At 41.6% G+C, this 12,303-nt stretch overlaps 1 protein-coding gene across 6 annotated transcripts in view; it reads right to left on the bottom strand.

The window, feature by feature from the left end:
• Positions 1 to 12,303, bottom strand: part of SEL1L3 (SEL1L family member 3) — a 158,450-nt gene that overhangs the window by 101,424 nt on the left and 44,723 nt on the right. For all 6 annotated transcript variants that reach the window (XR_009549046.1, XM_060188255.1, XM_060188256.1 and 3 more), the window contains 2 exons: positions 10,105 to 10,220; positions 6,548 to 6,606 (listed from right to left, as the gene is read on the bottom strand). Coding sequence is in view for 5 of the 6 variants with exons in the window: in XM_060188255.1 (XP_060044238.1) it covers positions 6,548 to 6,606; positions 10,105 to 10,220 (175 nt within the window). In the remaining variant the exon portion in view is untranslated. The remainder of the gene's footprint in view (positions 1 to 6,547; positions 6,607 to 10,104; positions 10,221 to 12,303) is intronic.

The raw sequence follows: 12,303 nt of genomic DNA, 5'->3' as shown, positions 1-12,303 counted from the left end.
CTTTAAAAGGGGGGGCGGGGGGCTGGGGAGACAGCATAATGATTCTACAAATATGTTTCATACTTGAGGCTCTGAAGTCCCTGGTTCAATCCCTAGCACCACCATAAGCCAAAGCTAAGCAGGGCTCTGGTATGTCTTTTTGACTCTCTCCCTCTCTGTAATCTTTCTTTCCGCATCTCTCTCACTAAAATAAATTTTAAAAAACCTATTTTTAGGGGGCCGGGCAATAGCGCAGCAGGTTAAGCGTGCACAGTACAAAGCACAGAGACTAGCGTAAGGATCCCGGCTGGAGCCCCTGGCTCCTCACCTGCACGGGGGTTGCTTCACAAGTGGTGAAGCAGGTCTAGAGGTGTCTGTCTTTCTCTCCCCATCTCTGTCTTCCCTTACTCCCTCCATTTCTCTCTGTCCTATCCAACAACAATGAAAGCAATCAGCATGGTGCCAGCAATAACCCTGGAGGCAAAAAAAAACATATTTTTAAAGACATTTAAAAAGTAGAATCAGGACAACCGTCAAAGGTTGGGAAGAAAACTGAATATACCTGGATCTGGGGCTCTGATACTTTGCCAATGTCTTTGTTCCCTTTTCATATGGAAAAAAAATTAGGAACTGGGTGTTCTTTATGCAAGAGGGACCAGAGGGAGCTCCAATCAGTAGATCTGTAATCAAAGGGAAGAAGGCCCTATTTAGGAAAATTGCCAAATGAATGTACATTTCTAATTTTTTAATGAAAAGAAAATGTTTATGATATTTTTTTTAGTAGATCTTTGCATAAACTGAGCTTTTCAACTCATCAAGAAATGATGTGACTAAACTGACTCTTTTTAAGTCATTGTTCTATTGGGCCATGCAATGGCATACCAGTTAGGAGCACACATTACAGTGCAAAAGGATCCAGGTTCAAGTCCCTGGCCCCACCTGCAAGAGGGAAGCTTCACGAGTGATGATGCAGGGCTGCTGGTCTCTCTCTCTCTCTGTCTCTCTGTCTCTCCCTCTGTCTACTCCTTCCCTTTTGATTTCTCTGCATCACTATCTTAAATAAGTATGTAAAATATTTTAAAATTTAAATGTCATTTTCTTCCTTAATTTCCTCTTTGACCCAGTAATTGTTAAGTAGTATACTGTTGACTTTCCATATTTTGGGAGTTTTATTTATTTATTTATTTATTTATTTATTTATTTATTGTTAAGTGCGAATTTAATTCCACTGTAGTCTGAGAAGATGCTTGGGATGATTTCAGTGCTCTTGAATTTGCTGATGCTGTCTCTGTGGCCCAACATATGGTCTGTCCTTGAGAATGACCCATGTGGACTTGAGTAGAATGTGTGTGCCAGTTTCTTGGGGTGAATGACACTGAAAATGTTCAATAGTCCTATTTTTTCTGTCTCATCACTTAATTCCTTAATTTCTTTATCAATTCTCTGCCTAGATGATCTGTCAAGTTGAGAGAGTGGGGTGTTGAAGTCCCCTACTATGACTGTGTTGCTGTTAATATATTGCTGGAGCTCTTTCAGTAGATGTTTGATGTATTTAGATGGCCTCTCCTTGAGTGCATAGATTTTGATTATTATGAACATAATTCTTGACTGACCGATCCTCTGAGCATTAAGTAATGTTCATCCTTATCTTTTTTATTTTGCTTATTTTAAGGTTTGTCATATTCTCAAATATGACAATAGCTGTTCCTGCCCCCTTTTTGTGTTCCATTAATTTGTATGATAGTTTTCCATCCTTTTCAGTCTCTGTTTGTCTTGTTGAGTGAGGTGAGAAAAAGTAATTTTCTGTGTATCTTTATTAAATTTTATTTATTTATTTATTTTCCCCTTTGGTTGATCGTTTTTTTTTATTGTTTTATTGTTGTATTGTTTTTTATTGTTGTTGTTATTGATGTCATCATTGTTAGATAGGACAGAGAGAAATGTACAGAGGATGGAAAGACAGAGAGGGGGAGAGAAAGACACCTGCAGACCTGCTTCACCACCTGTGAAGCAACTCCCCTGCAGGTGGGGTGCTGGGGGCTCGAACCGGGATCCTTCTGCCGGTCCTTGAGCTTTGAGCCATGTGTGCTTAACCTGCTGCACTACCGCCCGACTCCCAAAAAGTCATTTTCTAATACAACAACTAGGAGAGCTCTCCAGCTCCATCCTCACCCATCCTGGTCCCTCTTCGTTTCTCTCCCGTGAATCTCCTGGTGGCTGCACAGAGATGGTCAGAGAGCCTCGCACAGCGCAGTGCTGGACAGTCATCAATTTCACAGACACAAAAGCTGAGCTAAACTCTCGAGAAGCCCAGACGGGTTCCTGTCAGAAACTCCAGGCTTGCTGGCAAGCCATCTTTCCTCTCCTCTGGACAAAGGCAGGTGACCCTGTTTATTTCTGCAGAAGATTCACATTAGTCCACAGACAGGCTTCCCTATCTGTGGACTAATGGCACTGCACTGGGCTTCTTGAGCCAGAGGGCTTACAGCCCCCAGCCAGCAGCCCCACCCCCACCCTCCCCCTGGCCTGACCTTGAACGTTACTTGCTCAGGACACTCTGAATGTCACTCAAGGAGCAGTCCACCCAGCACTCACTGGAATTTGCTATTTTAATTTTATTTATTTATTCTTATTTACTTATTTTTGGATAGAGACCAAGAGAAATTTAGAGCGGGAGGAGATAGAGGAGAAAGAGAGACATGTGCAGTTCCACTTCACCTCTTGCAAAACATTCTCCCTGGGAGGAGGAGCGGGACTGGGAGCTTGAACCTGGGTCCTTGTGCATGATAACAAGTACTTTCTATCAGGTGTACCACTGAAGGGCCCCTACCTAGAATTTGCAATTTGCAGGTTTTCTTTTTTTGCCTCCAGGGTTATTGCTGGGACTCAGTGCCTGCACTACAAATCCACTGCTCCTGGAGGCTATTTTTTCCCTTTTGTTGCCCTTGTTCTTTATCGTTGTTGTTGTTGTTGGACAGGACAGAGAGAAATTGAGAGAGAAGGGGAAGACAGAGGGGGGAGAGAAAGACAGACACCTGCAGACCTGCTTCACCACCTGTGAAGTGACCTCCCCTTGCAGGTGGGGAGCCAGGGGCTCAAACCGGGACCCTTATGCCAGTCCTTGCGCTTTGTGCCACATGCGCTTAATCCACTGCACCACCTCCTGGCCCCCCAAATTTGCAATTTTAAATTTACTTGTAAATGTGTCTCTGTCGTTCCTTTGGCTCAGGGCTTAAATCCAAGCAGCACACATAGCAAGACATGCACTCTACCCGGTGAGCTCACTTTCAGTCCTACAAATTTATCTCAGAGCTTTCTTCCCCTTTAGGTTTGTTCCATGAGCCCAGGTTCAAAATCAGTCCCCACTGCACCGGGCAAGCTTCTGTGCTGTAGGGTCTTTCCCTTGGTCTTTCTGTCTCTACTACTGACTATTTGTAAATGTCAGCCCAGAGCAGTAAAGACTTGGTGACTATGGGGAGGGAGGACAAAGCAATGCATCTGTGATTTCAGGGCCTCCCACAGTTGATTACTCCCACAAACGATTACTGGGGTGTTGGGAAAACAACAGAATGGTTCTGCAGAAAGACTCTCATGCCTGAGTCTCTGGACACTCAGGTTCAATCCCCAGCACCACCATCAACCAGAGTTGAGCAGTGCTCTCGTGTCTCTCTATATCTTTCTCTCTGTATCTCTTTCATCATAAAAAATAAATTAATTAAATTAAAGAAAACGAGGAGGAGGAGGAGGAAGAACAACAACTTTCCATATATTACAAAAAAAAAATTATTGAAGAGCCAGACAGATAGCATAGTAATGAGACAAAGACTTTTTTGCCTTAGGCTTTAAAGTTCCAGGTTCAATTCCTGGTAGCACCGGTCTCTCTCTCTCTCTCTCTCTCTCTCTCTCTTTCTCTCCATGTGCCACCACCAAGCCCTAGACTTTTTAATCTTACATCTTTTCTGTTTTTATTTTTCTCATCCTTCTGTTCATATTCATGCCTGGGGTTCTTCAGTTTGGAGTTTGTGTTAAAGGTCTCTGTCTCTCCCTAACTAATAAAATACTTTAAAACTTGCTGAGGATTTTCTGACGCTTCCACCCATGTGAAGCAGGAAAGTACTTGTTCTCTCTCTGCCTCAATCCTGACAGCCTGACCTGCCCCCACTCAGTCCTGTCAGCCTTGAGGCTTCTGGAATTTCTAGAATTTTGGAGGAAAGAAGTCCTTACATTGAAAGTGAAGGTCGTGGGATGTTAAGGCTGAGTGTCAGGAAAGAAAGACTCAACTGGTCTTCTGATGTTCTAGACTGACACAGCCTGAGCATTTGGCTCCCTCTTCACAGCTGGACATTTCAGAGAAGATCCTACTGCCACCTGCTATATATATATATTTTTAATATTTATCTAATACGTATGAACACAGAGAGAGATATCAAGAAGGAGAGAGAGAGAGAGAAAACCAGAGCATCCCTCTGGCCCATGTGATGCCAGGGATTGAACTCATGACCTCATGTTCCAGAGTCCAACACCTTCTCCACTTCACCACCTCCAGGGCCATGCCACTGGCTATATAACTAAGCTCGCCGCTGAAGTCTTCCCGGTTGCTCTAAAGCACGCTGTGCACACTGCACTGCTCTGGACTTGGCATGCTGGTTTAAACACAGCTGTCCAATCACCCCCAGACATTCATTCCCCATGCAGGCTTAGGAAGAAGGCTTCTCGAGCCTTTCTCTAGACCTCTAATCCTTTGATACGCCCATGAAAATTAGAATTGTTCTATGTAACCAGGGCCAAAACGTAATCGGTCTGGCTTCAACATAAGCCAGGATGGTCAGAGAGAAAAAAATAGTAATTAGAAAGCAGAACGTGAGCCGTTCTTCTCCCTTGTCTCCACCCCCCCCCCCTTTGTTTTCTTTTCTTTTCTTCAGTTACTGGAGCCAAGAAAATGTGGAGAGTCAGGGCTTTGAGTGGACAAAACCTCTCTGGGGAGACAGCTTTCTGGCTGCGGCAGTGAAACGGTGACAGAACGAGGCAGGGCTGCAGAGACAGCTCACCTGGGTAGTCCACTTGCTTTGTAATGTCCAGAACTTGGGTTTGAGTCCAGCCCCCATGAGGCGGGAGGAAAACTGAGTGCTTTGGTGCCTTTATCTCTGACTCTCTATCTGCCAAAGTTGGCCTGGAGCAGTGGAGCCCGCAGTGATAAAAAACAAATAAATAAAAGGAGCAAGAATGACCCCACCTAACGCACAATGGCACTGACACATCTGGGGGTTGGGGATTACTAGGGACAGAACCCACAGCCCCATACACACTAAGCGTGAACTCTACAACACAGCAATCTCCCTGGTTTGAATTTATTATTTACTGGATGAAGACAGAGAGAAATTGAGAGGGGAGGGGAGACAGAGAGGGAGGGGAGACTAAGACAGACACCTCCAACACTGCTTCATCACTCGTGAAGATTCCCCCCCTGCAGGTGGGGACCCAGAGCTTGAACCCAAGTCACTGTGTGTTCAACCAGTGTGCACTCTCTGGTTCCTGGTTCCCCAATATGTATTTTTCTTGTTTTTCTTTTTGTGCTGTTTGGCTTTGTTTCTAGGATTATCGCTGAGGCTCAGTGCTGGCACTAGGAACCTATTGCTCCTGGAAGCCACTTTTTCAATTTTTTTTTTTTTTTTTTGGCGAGGACAGAGAGAAATTGAGAGGGAAGGGGAAGATAGAGAGGGTAAGAGAAAGATGGACACCTGCAAACACTCTTCACCACTTCTGAAGCAACCCCCCCTGCAGGTGGAGAGCCGGGGGCTCAAACCAGGATCCTTGCATGGGTCCTTGCGCTTCATGCTATGTGCGTTTAACCGTGTCCCCCCCCCCAACCCAGTCTATTTGTTAACATATAGACAAAGCTGGAAACTTTCTTTTCTTTAAACATCTTCTCAAGCATTGATCTGTATATTGCATATATTCTAGCAATGATGAGGTATCCAGTATACTTAAAACATGCTTCTCCACTATCAAAACCCACCCTTAGATAAGGAGCCAGAGCGAATTAAGAAATTTGTTAGATCCAAGGCAAGAGACCCAGTTCTCAATGTCTATGGCACTTGTACAGGATGGTTATGTAAGGCTGAAAAGTGACACCAATATCAATAGTTGCATACATTTCAAATCGAGGTTATAAACATAAATATGAAGACTGTCTCCTTTTACGTTCTGTATCAAGCCAGAGGTACCAACTACTCTCAATACACAACATTAAGACACTGATTAATTTCTCAGACTCCTCTATAGAAGATAATTTGCAAAGAAAATGAATCACAAAGTGCCATGAAAGAAGAATTTACAATGAGATCTGGAGCAAGAACTAGTTTCTCTGGCGGGGGGGGGGGGGGGGGAGAAGGTTGTAGGGGAAACAGGAGGAGTTCCTACAACTGAAGAACAAGAATAAGTATATATATTAGTTACAGGGCAGGCTAACTAGTCCGTGCTCAGAAAAGCTGAATGAGGAGACCTGGGAATGATATTAAGATTCTAAGGCTCAAGTCAGAGGAGTCCTTAATCCTCAACTCACACTTACCTAATGATCTGATCATGGTAGGGGCTCAAATCTTGTCCAAGGCTGGTGGTCACTATTATCTATGAGAGGGTGGGGGAGAGATAGACAAGGGTCAGTTATACCTCAGTCAGAAATAACTGAATCATAAATACTGTCCTGGGTGTAAATTACTCATAAAATGTGCTTGCATAGTCTTTGGCCTGACCACTTTCTAAAAAATAATAATAATAATAATAAATAAATTAAATAAACAGTTTACAAGCCCCATGTCTAGACAGACATAGATCTGTTAGATACAGATTTTTTTTCCTTTCTATTTATTTATTTTTTTGTTACAGCACCAGGATTATGGCTGGAGCTTAGTGCCTGTATAATGACTCCACTACTCCCAGAAACCTTTTCTTTTTCCTTCCATCTCTTTCTTTTTTTCTTTTTACCAGAGCACTGTTCAGCTCTGGCTTACAGTGGTGCTTGGGAGCTCAAAGCCTTCAGCATGAGAGTTTTTTTACATAAACATGCTGTCTCCTCAGCCCAGAAGCCATTTTGCTATATATACATATACATATACATATACATATACATATACATATACATATACATATACATAGTGAGAAATAGAGACAGAAATAAAAATTGATGACAAATAAAGGGAGAAAAAGTAACTTCCCCCTTGTATGTGGGGACCTGGGGTTTGAACCTGTGTCCTGGCACATGACAACCTGTGTGCCTCACCAAGTGTGCCACCCATTGGCTCTTAGAGGTGGATTTTTTATTATTTTTTTATATTTATTTATTTATTTATTTACCCTTTTTTTGCCCTTGTTTTTTTATTGTTGTAGTTATAATTGCTGTTGTTATTGATGTCGTCGTTGTTAGATAGGAAAGAGAAATGGAGAGAGGATGGGGAAGACAGAGAGGGAGAGAGAAAGATAGACACCTGCAGACCTACTTCACTGCTTAAGGAGGTGGATTTTTTTGCATAGAAAAAATAGGAAATATTGTTCTTTGGAACTTCCATGTACTGAGGGAGCTCAGATGGACTGCAAACCCAGAGGGACACATGGCAAAAGCTAGAGTTTAAGAAAAGCCCACTTCTTTAGCCCTCCCCCACAAACCCCCAGTCTGATTTTCCTCGCTCTTCTCTTCTGCTTTATCTGATCACAGACTCTGCTTTGAAATTCATCTCTTTAATTGCAGGACTGGTTTGATTCACTCTTCTCCCGCTCAGAAATTTTCCATGACACCCGGCTGCTTTGCAAGCTGAAATCCAAATTCCCTGATATTCAAGATCTCCCCATTCCAGCCCTGGAGATATTTTCCCCCTCTTCCCTTGACTATTCTACAGTCTTCAAATGTCTACTGCAGTCAAAGTGGATTACCTACTAACTGCCAACAACGTGCTGAAAGGCCCCCTCATCTCTATTTAAATTCTGCTCATCCATAAAAACCTCCTATCTGGGAAACCCTTCCTGAGCAGACCAGCACAAAGCACTCACTCCCGTCTATGAATCAATAGGAATCATTTGGCAATTAAGTTCGCCTTGTGACACCCATTCACCTGCTTAGAGTGACTTCCATAAATAGCCTGTAATCTCCATGAGCACAATGCCTTGCATACAGCAGGTACAAAATAAAGCCCATGCATGCCCCAGACTGGGGATTTGAGACCTGTCAAGAGACATGAAGGACCAGCAGAAGACAGCAACCTGGCTATAATGTCACCCTCATCCTCTCAGAAGCAGGCAGCTCTGTCACCTGCCATATCTGCAGAAACAAACAAACATAAGCACTATCCACTGACACTTTATAGACTCTTCTCGGGCAGGCAGCATGGATGACCTGATCTCGCTTCTCTTCAGAACAGGGAAATGCGATAAACTCAAACACCTAGGGAATCCTGTATCCTGTGCATTATCTCATCTGTACGACATACAAAAACCTCCATTCCAGTATGGCTATTAGAAAAATCACAAATCAGTAAGAGAAGCTGCTGGTCAGAAAAGACAGATGTTGGGGAGGTTGTGGAGAAAAGGGGGGGGGCTCTGCTCCACTGCTGGTGGGAATGCAAACTAGTGTAAACCCCTTTGGAAGACTGTGTGGAGAGTCCCTCAACAAATTAAAATGGAACAACCTTATGACCCAGAAATATCACTCTGTATTTGTTTTTATCTGAAGGGAAGGCAAACACTAATTCACAAGGACAAAGAGGATGTTCAGAGCTGATTATTCACAATACTCAAAAGAGTGGAAGCAGTCTAAATGCCCACTGACAGATAACTGGCTACAGCAGTTATAGGATGTATAACATGCATACTCCATGGGACACTACTCTGCAATAAATAAATAAATAAATATATATATATATATATACACATACATATATATATATATATATATATATATATATATATATATATATACACAAAGTGGATGGAACTGGAGGTGATTATGTTTAGCAAAATACATAAAGAGGTAAAAAGCAACTACTGGATGGTTGTACTCGTGTGGAATCTAGAGATCTGAAACACATACTACAAAAAAAAAAAAAAAAACAGAAGGGAAAAAAAAAAACTGTCTCTAAGGCCATGAGAACTATGGTAGTATTATTGTGAGAACTTTGGTGGTAGGTGCGGCAGTGTAAAATTATATCCTGTAATCTTACAATCTTTTTAACTGCTATCAATCACAAATAAAAAAAACAATGGCTTATAAAAAAAAGAAAATAAGAAAAATCATTGAGGAAATATGTAATAACCAGAAAAAAAAGTAGTGCCCCTTTGCAGAAACGAAATCGTCATCAATTACAACAACAGATTTTCCATCATCCATAAAATTCACATTACAAGACTTTTAAACAGTCTGTAGTGTTTTATTGTACAAAGTGGAGAAAGAGCATCTATCCCAACAGAATCATCACCCACAACTGTTGATTACTATTTGTCTGTTTAATGCCAAACACAAGCATTTGTCTCAATTGCCAAGAAACATCAAACCATTTCCTGGCTGAACTAAGCAATGATTTTCTGGCAGTAAAAAAAGAAAGTCGTAGATGTGATACCATTATGTAACGATGGCCAGTACTGCTTTAACAGTTGGCTCCATAAAGCCCACCTCGCTAGAGGAAATGGGCTGAATCGCTTAGATCATTGTGGCTGTATTATTTACTCATTCATGATATGGTCACAAAAAGCACTGTCTGTGCAAGGTCACAGGTTCAAGTCCCCAGCCCCTACCTTCAGGGAAAAAAAGTTTCCTGAATGGTGAAGCAGAGCTGCAGGTGTTTCTCTTTCTCCCCTTTCCCTCTCCATTTCTCTCTTTCCAATAAATAAATAAATAAATAAATAAAATATATTTTTTTTTAAAAAAAAGAAGCAGCACTATCAAAGTGAATTAAATGGGGAAGGACTTTTATGATTTCAGCTCCTAGCTATAAAGTCTGATTTAAAGTGTACACTGTTGTGAAGATTTTATCACTTACCAAGTTGGTTTCTGTGGTTTCCCTCCTCCCTGACTTGGCAGCAACGCTTAGCCCTTAGTGATGACACCAACATGATTCACACCGGAGTGGAATACAGTACCTGGCCTCCACTGAAAGAGATGTCCAGTCTAAACCACACCTTCAAAGGCACAGTGAATTTCGTCTTGACAGCAAGGTCTTCTCCTTTGACAAGATGCATCTGAATATGCAAGTGGCCTAAAAGGAAAATTCGAGTCCATGAAAGTAGGAAAAAAAATAATGTGTAGTGGCTATACTTTCTAAAATACTGCCTTAAAAGGCTCCCAGAAACCTTATGACCCTGCAATTCCTCTCCTGGGGATATATCCTAAGGAACTAAACACAGCCATCTAAAAAGATCTGTGTACACCTATGATCATAGCAGCACAATTTGTAATAGCCAAAACCTGGAAGCAACCCAGGTATCCAACAACAGATGAGTGGCTGAGCAAGTTGTGGTATATATACACAACAGGATACTACTCAGATATTAATGGTGATTTCCATGTTAAGTGAAATAAGTCAGAAACAGAAGGATAAATATGGGATGATCTCACTCTCAGGCAGAAGTTGAAAAACAAGATCAGAAGAGAAAACACAAGTAGAACCTGAACCGGAATTGGCGTATTGCACCAAAGTAAAAGACTCTGGGGTGGGGGGGAGAGGACCTAGTGGGGTTATATGATTGTATTGTTATATGGAAACCTGGGAAATGTTATGCATGTACAAACTATTGTATTTACTTATCGAATGTCAAACTGTATTTATTTTATTTACTACTGTATTTATCGAATGTCAAACATTAATTCCCCAATAAAGAAATAAAATAAGTGGTGATTTCACCATTTTCAGCCCATATTGGATGGAGTTTGAAGAAATCATGTTAAGTGAGATAAGTTAGAAACAGCAAGATGAATATGGGATGATCTTACTCACAAGCAAAAGTTGAAAAACAAGATCAGAGGAGAAAACACTACGCAGAACCTGGACTGGAGTCGGTGTATTGCACCAAAGTACAAGAATCTGGCATGGGGGTGGGGAATAGGATGGCAGAGGACCTAGTGGGGGTTGTACTGTTGTGTGGGAAAACTGAGAAATGTTATGCATGTACAAACTATTGTTTTTACTGTTGATTGTTAAACATTAATCCCCAAATAAAGAAAAAGAAAAAAAAGGCTCCAAGAAGTGGCCAGGCAGTGGCAAACCTGGTTAAACACACATTACCATGCTCAAGGACCCAGGTTCAAGCCCTCAGTCCCCACCTGCAGGGAGAAAGTCTTCATAAGAGTTGAAACAGTGCTTCAGTGTCTTTCTCTCTCCCTCTCCATCTCACCTTTCCTTCTCAACTTCACTGTTCCTTACTAAAATAAATAAATAGATAAATAAATTTTTTAAAAGGCTCCAAGATTAGATCAGCCTTCCTGTTCTTCTTTAAGCAAATATACATGAGTGTGTGCCTTTGTAACTAAAAACATTTGGCTTACACTCTCAGAAGAAAAAAAAAAAGGTTTGATTGTAAGTCCACATGTGAAAGTCATCACTCTCATTCAACCACCACACTGACAACATCATCATTATTCTATTTATTTCTTTATTCACCACTCCTGTCACCAAAGGTCTATGTCCCCATCCTCACCCCCCATAGAAAACCCCTATAGTTCTTACAGTCTTGGAAACAGGTTGACTTTTTTTTTTCTGCATTCATATACTCAGTTGTCTATATTCTGAAACCACTCTGTAGTTGTCCTTCACCTCCGAACTTGCTTCACTAAGTAATCTTCTTAGTTCCACCCACTTTATCCCAAAGAACACAGCATCAGCTTTTTATTGCTGAATAATATTCTGTTGACTGTATGTCCCGTGACTTTTTTATCCAGTCATCTGTCGAGGGGGATTTTGGTTGTTTCCAGGTTTTTGCCACTATGAACAAGGGGGTACATATATCCCTTTGAATCAGTGTTGTTATTTTATCTTTTGGGTACATGCCTAGTAGTGGAATTGCTGGGTTGTGTGGCATTTCCCATTGTCATTATTCTAGACAGACGTTCTTTTCCTACAGAACCTGAGAAAATGACAATAATGTCTTAAAAGTTTTCTTTTCTTTTTTCATTTTTGTTTAATATTTATTTATTCCCTTTTGTTGCCCTTGTTGTTTTATTGTTGTAGTTATTATTGTGGTCGTTGTTGTTGGATAGGACAGAGAGAAATGGAGAGAGGAGGGGAAGACAGAGAGGGGGGAGAGAAAGACAGACACCTGCAGACCTGCTTCACCGCCTGTGAA

The sequence above is a fragment of the Erinaceus europaeus genome, chromosome 3 (genome assembly GCF_950295315.1).
Source record: "Erinaceus europaeus chromosome 3, mEriEur2.1, whole genome shotgun sequence".
Classification (NCBI taxonomy): domain Eukaryota; kingdom Metazoa; phylum Chordata; class Mammalia; order Eulipotyphla; family Erinaceidae; genus Erinaceus; species Erinaceus europaeus.
This window is presented reverse-complemented; position numbering and strand designations above follow the sequence as displayed.